The sequence below is a fragment of the Paroedura picta genome, chromosome 2 (genome assembly GCF_049243985.1).
Source record: "Paroedura picta isolate Pp20150507F chromosome 2, Ppicta_v3.0, whole genome shotgun sequence".
Classification (NCBI taxonomy): domain Eukaryota; kingdom Metazoa; phylum Chordata; class Lepidosauria; order Squamata; family Gekkonidae; genus Paroedura; species Paroedura picta.
Window position 1 is genome coordinate 112,467,485 of NC_135370.1, and position 16,279 is coordinate 112,483,763.

The 16,279-nt window shown below is 38.9% G+C and overlaps 1 protein-coding gene across 8 annotated transcripts in view; it reads right to left on the reverse strand.

Moving 5' to 3' along the window:
- The window catches only part of SHANK2 (SH3 and multiple ankyrin repeat domains 2), a 510,912-nt gene that overhangs the window by 74,782 nt on the left and 419,851 nt on the right, over nucleotides 1-16,279 (reverse strand). For 6 of the 8 annotated variants that reach the window (XM_077322109.1, XM_077322107.1, XM_077322111.1 and 3 more), the window contains 2 exons: nucleotides 12,233-12,313; nucleotides 6,594-6,614 (listed from right to left, as the gene is read on the reverse strand). In XM_077322109.1, coding sequence (XP_077178224.1) covers nucleotides 6,594-6,614; nucleotides 12,233-12,313 — 102 coding nt within the window. Of the gene's footprint in view, nucleotides 1-6,593; nucleotides 6,615-8,916; nucleotides 8,929-12,232; nucleotides 12,314-16,279 lie in introns of all 8 variants that reach the window. The other 2 variants (XM_077322114.1, XM_077322108.1) reach the window with 2 other exon arrangements.

Here is a 16,279-nt window from a genome sequence, read left to right on the forward strand (position 1 = left end):
AAATGCAGCTTCTCAGAGGGAGATGGGGGGAAAAAATCAGAAAATAATGTGATGTTTGAATATTCCTTCAGATGCACCTCACAAATATAGGTTCACAATGCAAGAAATATTTCGCACATCATAATGAATAGATTTTACAAACAAAGTCCTTGCTTCAAGAAAAATGGCAAAAGGGGGGGGGGGGAGACAGAACGGGAAAGGATTAGGAAATATATTTTTGCATCCTGGAACTGAGATGATTTAGAAAACTGAGAGTCACAGGTAGTAGCAAAACATGCTACATTTCCAAGAGGACATGAACAGATGGCATTTGGAAATGGTGTGTCAGGTTTTAAACAATGTTATTAAATTATAATAATTTATTTTAAATATGTATATCCTGTTTTCCCATTGCAAAGATTCCAAGGTGGATTACAAATTAAACCTACTAAAACTAAGAAAAACACAATTTTAAAAATGAAAGCAGTTAAAGTGAATCAGTCACACTAACCAATAATCTAATCACCATCAAAACAGAAGACAAGATTTAAGAAATATTGGTCCCCAAAGCCTTAAAAAAACACCCACATTTTCACTGCTCACAGAATGGTAGTGAGAAAGACAGATGGACTTCTGGAGGGGGGGAGCAATAACATAGGTGTGGTGGCAGAGATGAAAAGGCTCTGTCTCACATCTCAACCTGCTATACCAGACAACAGAGAGATATAGAGCAAAGACTCATACCGTAATTACATACAACAGGAGGCAGCCTCTAATATATTGTAGAGCTAGATGACTTAAGAGTTTTAAACACAAGTGCTTTGAACTGGGCCCAGAAATAAACAAGCAGTAAAGGAAGTTAATTCTACAAAATTTAAAATAGCTTCCAATGCTGGGCAAGCAAATAAAACAATCCACAACAAATGGAGAGTTGTTTATTTTAAATTTTCATCAGAAATGAACATGAAATTACTAACAAAAGCAATAGGAAATGATAGGAACAGGGGAGAATGCTGTTCACCTCCTTGGTACCTGAAAGAGAGAAAAGTGTTAAAAACTTTGAAAATGTATTCCTTATGCAACCATTACGGTATGATTAATTATATTTATAAAAGTGCATTGTATTGACTGAGCTACTGCTTTTTGAACCAACAGTTCCAGGAGTTTCTGCTCAAAAATGGCCAGAGAAATATGACCCTGTAGAACACTTACGATTCCATTGCTTTATTCTCTCCTGCAAGGCTTCTTCACTTGGATGGCAAAGTCATCCTCAATTACTGTTCTGCAGTGAAGAAAGACAACTAAGTACTTTACATGTAGAGATGTAGGTCTAACTATTATCATCATATGAATATCTGGGTCATGATAAACAGCAGCAATAGTGCCATCATAGAAGCTCAAAAAGCTAACATGTTAACCACATTTTCCTCACCCAGTTCTGAAAATTTTGGATTTAGAGCCCCACAGTAACTGTACCTATATGTTTTGAGGCACAGTTGGAATTTTTCAAATAGTATTATATCTATTTAAAGATTTCTTCCCACAAGTGGTCTTTCATGGCTGATAGCTAGCATTCTTATTGATTAGACAAATTATTCACAAGTTTATGTTATATACATCTTGCTTCAGCATTCACTGTAATTAGTTACTAAGAGAGGGCATAGTGAAATTTCAATACACATATGCTCTGTACATTTCCAGCAAAATTTAATGTTTCATATCCTAGCAAAACTAAAATGTTGTGAACTTAATTTAATTTTAGAAGTACCATTTTGTGTCACCAATCAGCACTTACTTACACAAATATCCTTCAGATTTTCCTTGTCAAACCAGTAGCTTCAGTATTTATCCATATCATCCACTGTAAGACATCTGATGACTTGAAGACTTCCATGCAAAATTTTGTCACATTATCCACAGATGTAAAGGTGAAAGCTTTCTAGAATGACTGATGCATTCATTATTTCTGTTCTGAAAGCTCTGCCATCTATTCCACAGGGTTGAAATAACAGGAACTGCCTTGTACAGTCTTTTCAAATATTAAGTAACATGTTAATTTCGTATATGTTTAGAAGTCAAGTACTGGATTTACTATACTTCATTATTCCAAATGCAATAATTTCATAATCTTTTCCCTTGAAACAATGGACATTATAAATGGTATATGCACTATGAATGTTATCTCTTTTGAATGTCACAATTTTTCCCCCAAACCAGAATTATTAGGTATTCTTCTGTTTGGTGCAACATACCCCTTTATATAAAACTGAATCACAATCCAATATTTCTCCATCCATAAGTGATATCATAACCATTCTTGTAGAATTAATAGTTATATCCCCAATAGTAAAATGAACAGAACCAGAGAAAGGTTTTAATCTGAATCAGTCAAAAGCATTCATGTTTCAGACACAAAAATCTTTGCCTATAACTAATCCAGATTTTTAAAATAGTATAAATTTATCTTTAGTTACTCACTGTATACATTGATGCATGGGTACAATTCTGTTTATGCTACAGCTGCATCATCATCTTAAAACTGTATATGTGTATGTGTGTATATCTGTTTCATTCTGTCACATTTTTAACTCACTATTCTACCAAGAAACTTTCAATTCTCCCCTCCTCTTCATGACAATCCCAGGCTGAGAGAGTGTGATCAGATGATAGAAATCCAATGATGTGAATAAGGATTTGAACTTGGATCCTATCACTCTTAGTCTATGCTATAGCATATTAACTGACAGACTTTCATACCTATTCACATTAGAGGAATGTATCAATTTTGAACATTTCAATTATGGCTTTCAAAAAAACTGACACTGTGTAATAAAGAAAATACTTTCTATAATACAGTCTGATACCACTATAATGATGGCAGAAATCAAAATATATAAATATAATATAAATATAAATTAAATAATATTATAAAAACGTACGGAAACTGAAATAAATTTTAATCATTCACTGCCCCAAGAATTCATTTTGTGAATCTGTACATAAATTAACCTATTGTGGTGATTTTCCATCAAGATTTTGGAAATATTTCAATTAAGCATTCTAGCAGCGTTATTATGATTTCATCACTACCTGTTTAGCTTTTTAGACTCTATGGTACTTCAATGTGGACATTCTGTTAAAATCACTAGCTCACCTATGTCAATTAATAAGGAAGATTTGTACATTGGGAAACTATGTACACGTAGAACAGTGGACCTACTTTTATACACACCAGAGCCACTATTAATCCCAGATGGCAGCAGGTGATGTATTAAACTGCAAACACATGGCAGGAAGTCAAATAACATCCCAATCATGTGACAAGAGACCATCTTTGGTCTCTGCATCTACCTGTACTAAAAAAAGGAATAATTTCCACTGCTGAGTGGCCTTGCTGTTCTTCTCAGTATGCATCCATAGAGAGCCAGAAGTCATGAAGCCACTATATGTATACATACTACAGCAAGCCCTTTCAAAAAGTAGCAAAAGCACCAGTTTTAAGGAAGGGTGTGATTTTTTTTTTACAATCAAAATTTTTTTTACAATCAACATTTGGAAGGCCTACATGTCAGGAAGGCCTACCAGAGGGTCTACCATAACTACAAATAATTCTTGGCTCAAGAAAGGTCTATAGGCATTTGTATTTAAGCATGTATCAGTATGCAATTTATTCCCTCTAAATTGAGTGAGTGATACAACATACACAAATATTTTACTTGAATGATATTGTACTCCCCTTTCACTTATATTCATTGCTTAACTTTCATATCCCCCCCCCAAAAAAAAAATACTGTCTTGCAGCATAGTGTAGAGCAGTACTCCTCAGGTCTAGTTAATTCATTGAACTTCAGCTACTATAAAACAGTGCCATTGTAAGTCAGATCAATTTATAGGCTGCCAAGTTTACAAGTCAATTCCCTAAAATATTGTCAGCCAAAAAGAATTAAGCCTCTTTCCAGCCTGCCATTGTGCTTTTAAAAACTGATGGCATTTTTGTTGGGGAAAAACAATAATAGGGGAAATATCAGCATAAAAAGTAGTACTACAGTTTGAAATACTGATTTAAGAGGTTGTAAGTTAAAGCAAAATGCCACATTCTGATTTTAATTTCTAAAGACTTCTATATATGCACGGAATTCCATTTAAGGATTCACTTTCATGTAGAGCATGGGTCCCCAATCTTTTTGAGACTGTGGAAACCTTGGAATTCGGACACAGGGTGGTGGGTGCAACCACAAAATGGTTGCCACTGGAGCTACTGCCAACCACAAGATGGCCGCCACAGTATTTGTCACATAAGCAGAGGAAGCCAGAGTGCAGGGGAAAAGAGGGGTAATTAAAAATACACCAGGAAAGAAGGGTGAGAAAGAATAAAACAAACACTGTGGTGGCTGCTATTACTGAAATAATGTTATTTGTAGGTGATCAGATCTTCAGTGGCTAGTCAGGAGTCCTGCAGGGCAACAGTCCCATCCACTTTCTAAAAACTCTTGGTGTGCACTGAGAAAGGTTCCATGACTCACATGGGTGATCCCTGGTGTGGTTGGTGATCCCTGATATGGTTCATCCTGTATAATTGACAGCAACAGGGTCAATCTCACTGAACTGAAAGGGATCACCCCGTGCCTTTACATAAGTCTATTCAAAACACAGCACAGCTTTAATGTAAGGACTATTTAAAATAGAGGGAGGTTAACTTTAAACATAGGAGAACATTTTGTTTTAAAAACCATATTCACGTGGTATGGATAAATTAATTGGTATACATAAATATTTTTACAACAAAGCCTATGTCTTTCAAAAACATTTGCTGGTTCTCATAGATGTTTGAGATTTAGAGTGTGCACATTCCGTATAAATGCTACAACTGTAACAATTGAAGAAGCCCTGGGTTTTTATGTGTAAATGTGGTCTCCTGCATCAAGAAATGTAACAAGGGCATTTACTCTTCCTTCATTTATTAACTGAACACGAAAAATGCTTCAGTTACGGATACTTGCAACTGGTTGAGATGTTTTATTCTGCAAAGTTTTTGCAGAACAGTTTCTGAATGCTAATGCACTGAAGAAAAGCTGTAATGGGAACTCTTGTTCACTGTAAACGTGATCAACAAAAGAAAGAGCTAGGAAAATATAATGTCAAAGAAAAACTAAGAAAATGTACTTCAGCCAATTTAGTTCATCGTTTTAAGAGAATATAATAGTCTAAGGTGACCAGATTGTCCCACTTTTGGAGGGACATCTGGGGGCACCTGGCAAACTGTGCTTATGTTGAAATTAATATATATATATATATATATATTACAATACTATTTTTGCGTTCTATGTGTTCTATGAAACTTTTTGTTGCTCCATATAGACCAAATTTTAAATCAAGAACCCCCCCCCCCCCCAGTCAATGGCGTTCTGCTTTACCAATGTTAAAATCTGGTCACCTTATAGTAGTCAATACTTTACACAAAATTATTACATACATATTTTCTATCCTGAATTTCTTCTACCTCTGTGATATCTAAATAATAAGTGGTATACTATGCAAACCACTTAAAAAAAAGACTAGGTTTCTTGCCTTGAAAAAAGCAAGTGATATACAAAGGGTAGATAAAAAAAAGGATGCAGCTAAATATATGCCACTTTTGTTTACATATATTTATATTTAATATTACTACAAAATGTCAACAATCCCCATCTGTCTTTTCACTTAGCAATCAGTCATTGCAAGTTGGGAGGCATTGCAGCAGAGGTGGGTCTCAAGGAGATAAAGGAGAGGAGAGTAGTGACCTTATGGATCAGTTTAGGGAGGGCATTCCATGCATACGGGACAGTGTAGAATGTGCTATGTGACACCTGAAATTATGCAGAGCAGCAGTTCTCCAGGTAAAGAGTCAAGGTGTGTGTGTGAAGTACCTATATTTGAGACAGAGGCAGTGTGGTTCTGTGCGTGATAGTGGGCTGTGATAGTGGGCCATTAAGGAGGCAAGTGAAATAAGTGATGCAAGACTACACCAAACTCCTGTTACTTGCCACTGTTTCTGAAGGGGTTGCTTCACACATGACATTATCCTGACACTAAGGGAATTTCAGTGTAGGAAGAAGATAAATACACTCATGTATAACAGTACCAAAAATGTCACAAGTATCTATTTTGCCTTGATTACATATGTTCTGAAGCTGCAGCAGAAGGTTCCAAATACATGTAATCACAGCAAAATAACCACAAGACTTTTGCAAGTGACATGAGTGCTTATTTTTTTCCCTACAAGGAGGTCCTTTTATACAAGAAAATGCCACATATGAAACAGTCTTCAGTGGTTGCCAGTTAGCACAGTAACTTTGAGGTAATGACTCAGGAACGACTGGGAAAGGATCTTAGACAGAAAGGGAGTGGGAATGAAGGGGGGAAAGACAAAAGGAAGAAATGGGGTCAGTTACTTCAAATGTGCTTTCTGAGGAAATCAAATTTTTTAATGTGCTTGCAATTTGTTTGATAAATACTAAACCATAGCAATCGTTTTATGATTGAGAAACTGGACCATTTACAACTGTGTTACTCTTTTAATATGAAAAGGTGTAGAAAAAAAAACTTAAAACAAGAGACAAAATGCTTCCCCTTACCCTTCTTCTTCCGTACTGAAGCTTGGAAATAGAAAGGGAATGAATGGTAAATCAAATCTGAAGAGAAGCTCTTTTTACAAATATTAAATTTCTGCTTAACTTGGGAGAACTAGTGCTAAGCATATTCAATATCTTGACCTTTAACTATTTAGAACTGCCCATACTCTTAGGTATGAAGCTAGGTTGGTAGTCAAATAAAGGATAATTTGATTTTCCATAAAAGCAACACCTAGTTGAAAAAAATGAGTTTCCAAATTCTAAATACCTAGCATTTGGGAATAAACTGTGATCATTAGCCTGTTAGTCTTGCTGCAAATTCTAAAATATGTAGACAGCAATCCCAAAATGTCTAACAGTGAATAGCACATAAAAGAGAGAGAGAGAGAGAGAGAGAGAGAGAGAGAGAGAGAGAGACCTAAGTGTATTAATTAAGACTCAAAGAACCAAGAAACTAGTCCTGTAAACTCAAAGGAATTATAAATTAGTTTCCCTAAAAAAGCAGTCCTCCATATCACATTGAAAGCTGGTTCTGAAACTAAAGTAACTTTCCAAACATTTTAAGATTAAGCAGACTTTAATTGTTCCCCCAACCACAAAGAAAGTCACCAATTTCAATCGACCTTTATAAACTATTTCCTTGAGCTTAGCAGCTGTTTGAATCCCTGCTATGATGGGAAGCAGTGGCAGGTAACACAAGTGAATAAACAAAAAAGGAATATGGAGAGGAATGCTATACATATACTGTGAACAACATATAGCAGTTCTTTGTATACCCTTTCTTATAATAGCACAATAAGGAACCAAGGAAATTTTAAATTACAAAATAAAATGTTTAATTGCACAATATATTATGCTCATGGAGCTATTTTTCAGTAGATTTTATTGATGAAACAAATGCACAAATTAAGTTTGGTTAAGACTGTTTTCAATCATGGTGATCCAAGAGAATGAAAAATACAAAGGAACTATGGATGTATCTTTTGTTAGATCAACTTCTGCTGATTAAAGACTATTCAAACAGTACCTGAATGACAAAGAACTAATTATTAGATGAAACAAGAGTAATCTTGGTTTCTTGAGCTATCACAACTGTCAACAACACTCCTTAGGTTCATGTATATTATATTACACTAGCTGTGTTTGATGTGCTAACTAATTTGAATATTCAAAATTAATCTCAGCATCATAACAAATGAGTAGATAACAATTCTGGATTCTGAAGTTTCTAAAATCAGTTGTATTCATTCGGAACTGCAACAAATCAACCATAATAACTCAAGAGCCAGGCCATCTCTACCATTCCTGGCACTGTGCTGAAATGTTTAAAGTCCTTTCATGAACATGAAGACATTTTATACTCATGCTTGTATAGTCTTACCAATAGAAAAAGGTCCCTGTACAAGTTTCATGATTGTATACTCTTACCAACAGAACGTCTACCAAAAGATATTACTTACATAAAAGATATCTACATATCTCTTTCAGACCATTTCTATGCGTATTTACTCAGGAGTAACTGTATAGGGCTGAGGCTTTGGCATATCTGGCAGCTCTGGTAGGCATGCAGATGCACTCAGTGAGCAGATTTTCCCAGCATGATTGGGGCTGCCCATGTCCCTTTGATTCAATGAAAATTGCTTGCAATGAGCATAGAATGAAAGTGAAAGGGAGAAGCCCCAATTAGCTCCTTGTGCACATCCATGGAACTCAGGATCACAGCAAGCTTTGATATCCAAAGCTTCTAGACAAGTGTTGATTGTTTCAAAGTGTTTTATCTGTAACATATATAAAACGTGACCGAGGTTATGGGAGAAGTTCTATGACTGACTCAATGCGTACCTGATTGGCCAACCATCCAATGAACAGCCAATCAGGTAGGCAGTCCTGCCTTCCCCATGTCCTCCAGGCCCTCCTTGTAACCTGCCCATCCACCTCCCTATGGGCTGAGGGGCAGCACCGCCAAGTTGGCAGGAATGCAGCCATTCCCCAGCCCCACATGGTCACAGCAGGCTTTTCCTCATGACCTCCCAGTCCCACAAGAGCCTGAGGCTGCCAGGGATCTCCCTACTGCCTGCCTACCCATCCCCCATGGGCTGAGGGGTTGCATGGCTGCACTGGCCCGGAATGCATCTGCTTCCCAGCCCTGTGTGGACACATTGGCTGCCTCCCAGCCAGCTCCCCAAAAGGCTAGTGTCCATTGTATTCGTGGATGCAATGGGCTTTGCCCCTAGTTGGGGAGCTTTGTGCTAAAGCTCTATTAAGTTTACTTCTTTTACTTTTGAGGTATTTCAGTTCTCCCTAGATACTGGGTATTTGTGGCTACTAATCCTAACAGCTCATTAACATTTTGTTTTTATGAGAACCCATTTACATGAACTAGGAACTGCAGCTGGGCAGAGGGCAGTAATCACTGTGGTGACCTGTTTAAACTATGTAAAATTATAATAGTGCAACTTCGCTACCTTTATATGTTTTAAACTTATTCAGGAAGAACTTTGAAAGTTAGGAAACTCTTTTCCTAGGGCCCATTTATACGTTTCTGCTGAATGAATTTGATTACTTCCCTGCAAAATCATGCAGCCCCCAAATCATGGAATTCATTTTCACTAGAAAATTAAAAGCAGTTCTCTTTGACGTTCTATGTGGATAATTAAAGAACAGCTGTTTTATTTAAAACTAGGAATCAAGCCCATTTTAAAAGAGGATAAAATGGGCGCTAGGGCGGCTGGTAGAAGGCGACGCAGCCCCCCCCCCCCGGCAGCTCTCCGGAGCCTTCTCCCAGCCGCTGGAGTGGCCTCGCTGCATCTTTGACGCGGCCAGGCCGCTCCAGCGGCCAGGAGAAGGCGGCGCAGCCCCCCCAGCGGCCGGGAGAAGGCGGCGCAGTCTTCGACGCAGCCGGGCAGCTCCAGCGGCCGGGAGAAGGCAGCACGGCCCCCCACAGGACTTACCGCATTGGCTGCCAGTCAGTCGATGTGGTGATTCCGTGGCCAGGCAAAGCAGCCAACGGGGAGCCGTGCAAAGGCTGCTTGGGGCGGGATGGACACTCGGAGGGGCCAATCAAGAGCCGCGAGTTTTTATCCCGGACAGGGCCCTCCATAACTCCTCCCACACAGCCCTTAGTCAATTATTAAGTCCGTGGCGCGCTGCGCCGCGGGCGGGTTTACAGATGTTGTTGTTATAAAATTGTATTACTGTGCAACTGTGTGATTTTCTTGAAGATGAAATGTGTTCTGCATGTTAGTGCCTGGTGTGGCCTTAAGAAAACTAGGCCCTGGGTCTCAAAATAGTTCCTGAGTAGGCTGATAAGACCTTTAAAATTAGCTTAATTGCATTAAGTACATTAAGTACACAATGCATAAAACAGGTCAGGCTCGGTAATGAATCCTCTCTGCCCAGGTATATGCTCAGAATTAGCTTAGAAGATTTTCACATTAGTGTTTTAAACTGGATGTTATTAGCTGTTGGGTTGATTTTGAGAAAAGCAATACAGAGACAAATTTCCTTCTGTTAATGAGCTGTCTCTGAATTACCATCATCATTTCAAACACTGCCATTTTTTGTTCCCTCCCCTTTTTGCTGCACAATCTTCCTTGGAGTTCTTAAAAACATTCTAAGTTGAGTGCTATAGCAATAAATCAAGTGCTATAGCCACACCACTGAGATGCCTAGACTCCACTGTCTTGAAAAAGGGCAGGGAGGGGCAAGCGGTATTATCAGAAGCACTATGGGCAGCACAACACAGCAATTTAAAAGCACAATGAAGGGGTAGAAAATGGAAGAAAACAGTCTCCCTCAAAAACAGCTCAATCACACTTTGCTAACCTGATACAAGTGGGTTTGTATGAACAGGTAAATAATGTCTGCTAGCAGCCAGTTACTAAAATGGGTCTGTTTGAAACGGCACAAAATCCAATGGCAACCAGTTACTAAAATGGAATACAAAGGCAGCATGAAAATGGCCTTAGAGCTCTCCAGCTAAGGAAAAAGTTACCATCTCAAAGATGGCAATAAAAATTAATTTTAAATGTACCGCAAATGTTAGCTCAGCTAGTTCAAGTTTTGTTACTTTTATGGCTCCAGATAAACAACTTCCTGTTTTTCCATTACATAAAAAGAGGTCTGTGCAAGAACATAAGAAGAATAATTTCACAATATTCTCAGTCATAGAGGAATTCTGGAGATAGAACAATTTTAGGGGGATATGGCAACATATTTTCACAAATAAAATACAAAAAAAGAAAAGAAAAAAAATCCTACACAGTTATTGTAATTTTTAAAATTATAGCTATATAACAATAAACTGCACAAAGAAAATAAACATCTTAAAAAAATACTGGTAATTAATTCATACTTATCTAAATTTAAACAACAATTGTCATGGTAAAATAAGTCCTGCATCTGAGGGACTTCTACAATTCATACCATCAAATGATTCATTATTGTTGGACATACATATTTTAAATCCAAAAAAACCTTTGTTTCTTCCTGCAACTTTAATATCAGTGAGTATTACCAGAGTATTACCAGGCTGACATGATTAGAAACCAGTGCTGGCTTGAAGATGAGAAATTTCTATTATGGTATTTTACCTTACTTAGCCAGTGACGGGTAATGTATCTCAGAATGTAACTATCTGATTTTAAGTCAGTGACATGCTCCATGCTATTCAGATACCTAATTTTTAAAATACAATTATCATGCAACAATTTTTCATTTATCAGGATGGGGAAAATCCCATTTATTCTTTATATTAGGTGCCAATTAGAATATTGTACAAGACATTTTGTTAGATCCATTTGCATAAAAAATGAGAAAACCAAAAGATTATTGTTTTTGCAAGTCCACTGAAGATTTTGTAATGAATGTATACATAATATTTGGAATAAAGGGCCTAATCCTAGGAATATAGTACAGAATTATGTGTTAGCTGCTGAATTCCTAATTTTTTCATAACTGAGGACATGCCCTGCTGGTATTAACTACTGGGTGAGGAAAGGCCCCTGAAATAAGTCTAGGTCCCAATTCTGACCCCTGCTTAAAAGGTGATTGGGACTATCAGTGAGGATTATACAGATCTTCATTAGTATTCCTGTACCACACACAGATAGCCTATATACACATCTTAGATGCTACTTGTGGATTCACCTGTGTAGCACTCCTTTGATCTGAGAGCAGAAACTTGTTTCCATACATTAATTGTTCTTGTTGAATTGGGGTAAATGAGCTTACAAGTACAAAGGTTTAATTCTTGTCAGCTTTTAAACAAAAGAGGGCTAGCAGCTTACCTTTGTCCACTAATGAGAGGCCACATAAATTTAAAATAAAACAATATTAGATAAACTGAATTTTAAAAATAAAAAGCAATTTGACAAAATATGCCATAACTTTGGGTTTATATGTAAAATAATGATGCACATAAAATAGATATACATTCTCTTGCACAGCTGGAAACACAAAAAATAAAAACAAATTCATTCATGCTAATCATGCGTACTTAGAAATCTCCAGAAATGCAACATTCCCATTTAATCTTTTCAATACCACGTACTGTACAGGGTGCAAATCACTTTCAAACAATTTAACATAGTCTTTACATCTGCATTATTTCAACGTGCTCATTTAAAAAAATACTTTCTTACCAAGCTCTTCAAGCTCTGAGGTCATTGACTTAGACCGCAAGGTCAGTGCAGTTGTTGGAGCCCGTTTTGGAGGTGGCGGGGCTTTGCATTAAACAGAAGGACACATATTGTAAGTAAATGCATTTATAATACTGTACATACCCATATGCATGGTTCAGAATCAACCCCAAAATACATTACTAATAAAATAGAAATGTGTTTGCCACATTGTATCTAGCACAATCATTGGTTTCTGGAAACAAACATATACTATGTACAATAAATTTTAAGCATAGGAAAATATAAACAACAAACTAAATGAGAAAAGTATCTGATTATATGACTTACAATTATCTGGTTTTGATCAAAAACCATGATGGGACAAAAAATGAACTAAAAACCAACAGCAATTACTAATAATTTTGCTTCTAAGAGTATGAAAAGCCATAGTCTAATATTCTTTTAATAATAAAACTAGCAGTAAAGCCCATTTTAAAAATGGGCCTAGGAAGGGGATTGGGCCACCTCCGCAGGTGGCAGGTGGCCCGCAAAGGGCTCTCACTGCATTGGCGACGCAGTGAGTCCTTTGCAGGCCAAGAGGGCAGGAAAGGCCCCTCCTCCTGGCATGCACCTCCGGAGGTGACGGCCAGCCTGCAAAGGGCTGTCACCGCGTTGCCGATGCGGCGAGAGCCTTTCACAGGCCAAGCGGAGATGGAAAGGCCCCTCCTAGTGGCCGCGCACTTCTGGAGGTGGCAGCCGGGCTGCAAAGGGCTCTCTCTTTCTGGGAGTCACAGGGTTGACGAAGGGAGGAAGAAGAAAAAGAGGAAGAAAACGTCTGGAGACCTCCCTGTCAGAGGCCCAGGTCACCAAGCCCATCTCCACCAAACATGGCTACTAGTGCCCTATCTGCCTCAGGAACGCCTTGCCACAGTGATCCACATGACAGTAATAATAGAATCATAGAATAATAGAATTGGAAGGGACATCATGGGTCATCTAGTCCAAACCCCTGAACTATGCAGGACACTCACAACCCTATTGCTCATCCACCTCCTTAAGCTTTCACAAAATTAGCCTCTCTGTCAGATGGCTATCCAGCCTCTGCTTTAAAATTTCCAAATATGGAGAACCCACCACCTCCCGAGGAAGCCTGTTCCACTGAGAAACTGCTCTAACTTTCAGGAACTTCTTCCTGATGTTTAGATGGAATTTCTTTTGAATTAATTTCATCCCATTGGTTCTGGTCCGTCCTTCTGGGGCAAGAGAAAACAACTCTGCTCCATCCTCTATTCAGTGATCCCCAACCCCCGGTCCAGAGACCGGTACCAGTCTGTGGATCAGTCGGTACCGCGCCACGGCTCTGTCTAAGAAGTTAGGTGCTTCAGCCCACCCACGTTGACCCAACTTTGCAAAATTCCAGGTCACAAAGCTCCCCTTCTCCATTCCTGCTCTCACTTGATTGCAGACGGCTGAAGGGATGTTTAAACATTACCATAGCGACCAGAGTCAGAGAGCGTTAGGGCAGTGGTTGAGATTAGAGGAGTAAACTACCCCCCCCCGCAGCGGACCTCAGTAAAATTGTCAAGCGTTGACCGGTCCCCAATGATAAAAAGGTTGGGGACCACTGCATGGCAGCCTTTTAAATATTTGAAGATGGCTATCAAATCCCCTTTCAGTTGTCTCCTCTCCAGGCTAAACAGACGAAGTTCCAACAACCTTTCCTCATACATCTTGGTCTCCAAACCGTTCACCATCTTTGTTGCCCTCCTCTGACCACGCTCCAGTTTGTCTGCATCCCTCTTCAATCTCCAGACTAGATTTATGTAATTCACTCTTCACAGGCCTGCCCTTGTCCCTAACCTGGAAACTTCAGCTGGTGCAGAATATAGCTGCTAGTATTCTCACTGGAACACTGTGGAGAGCCCATATCCAGCCAGTGCTGGATCAGGCTCAAGGTTTTGGTATTAAAAGTCTATATGGTGTCTGGGCCCAATGTTTGATTCCTTATTCCCCTTGCAGGGTTTTGTGCTCTGCGGGCACAAACAGGTTGCAGATCCCCGGTCCTTGAAAAGTTCGCCTGGCCTCAACAAGGGCCACAGTCTTTTCGGCCTTGGCTCCTGCCTAGTGGAATGAGCTCGCGGAAGAGCTGAGGGCCCTGATGGAGCTTCTTCAGTTCTTCAGAGCCTGCAAGATGGAGTTCTTCCACCAGGTGTTTGGTTGAGGTCAGTACTGGGAGAAGATATGGCCCTCCTCTGGTGCCTTTGGGCACCCTATCTGCATGACATCTGACAGTATTTTCCAGCATGATAAGGAAGTTGGATGGGGAAGGGTTTTTTAATGGTTATGTTGATTTTATATTGTTTATTCATGTTGTAAGCCACGGTGGGCCATGTGATTCTGGGACTGGTGGCATATCCATCCATCCAATAAACAAGCAAACAAAATTCTGTGACCTTGTAAAGCTCAATAGGATCCAGTATAAGAATTGATTTTTTAGTCCATACATAATTCTCATACAAAATTATTATGATTCAGAACCAGATATATCTACAATTTGTTCAAAGACAACTCTGCTGCACTAAGTTGTTCATAACTTATGAACAGAGAAAAGTGCTCAATGCTATGCCATGTAAAAAGTGTATACTAGTTTCCTTCCTCACTGCCAGCATCACTGTCTCAATTAATATTCACTTGCTTTTTTATTGCAATTCATGTGTACACAACTGGCAGCCATTGGGAAAGTATTATTATGCATATTATGCATAGTATCATAAACCATGTCTAGATGGAATATAGGTACAGATAAGGTACACTATGATCCTGAAGATGTAATCAATGCCTAAAGCCATTGACAAAGTTGCAGTTGCTAAAAAGCCACTGGCTTCTGAGTTACCTCAGTCATCATTTCCTCAAACTTCAAATAAAGATTTCCATTAGCAACTAACACTAGCACTAGCACTGAGGAAGACTTTCAAAGAGTCCAAGAAAAACACATGAAAAATGATGACTCTACCTCAAACAAAGCAAAAGTAATTTTTTTTCAAATGTTCATGTTAGTTGCTTAAATGCTGCATTTTTAGGACAGCCTAAAGCTAGCAAAACACAGAAAGATGACTCTGCTCAAAACAAAGTAGCTTTAACTTTACTCCCTCTCAAATGTAACACTTTCTCACTAGTTTCATAGTAATGAATTTTCTTATTAACACTGAAATTGAACTTTTCAAAGTACTAAATTGTCACTGATCTCAATAGGATCAAAATTATGCTTATTCTGAAGACTGATTCTTATATTATAAATATACTAGTGGCAAAGCCCGTTGTATCCACAAATACTATGGGCATTAGAGCTTGGCGGTGGGAAGAGGAAGGGGAGGAGTTGTTTAGTCTGTAAGGGCATGGGATTGAATGTGTGTGTTGTGTGGGAGGTTGTGGTGGCATGGTGATAAATGAGGGCATGGATGTGGAGATATGAGTGTCAAGAACCTGTGGTTTGGAATGTTTGTTGAGTGTGGGAGAGGACTGACCTTTGGGTATTGTGGCATAGTGGTTACAGATGAGCTTTCCAGAGCCATCTCTTCAGATATGTAAAGGGAAAATCAGACTAGAGATTCTTCTTAGGGAGAGATTACATGACAACCAATTCCTCCCAGTCCTGCATTCAATGTCATTTCCCTTCTTGTGTGAATTAGGCCACAGACACCGAAATGTCCCCCTGTCCTAATACACATGGGGTAGTCACAGGACACAGGTGTCCACCCTGCTCCTTATGTCTCCATTTTTTTTTACTGTTGATACAATGTTGTGTGGCCACATGCTTCCTTCATGCTTGCTCCTTAAAAAAAGAAGAGCTGTATTTTTGAACCTGCTGCTTACTACCAAAGAAGTCTCAAAGCAGTTTCAAAACACTTTTTCCCTTTATCTCCCCACAACAGACAACCTGAGAGGTCTGAGAGAACTGGGAATGGGCCGCAGTCACCCAGCAGGCCTCAGGTGTCTCAAAGTAGTTTCCAATCGCCTTCCCCTCCTCTTCCCGTAGCAGACTCCCCACTTGGAAGATGGCAACCCTAA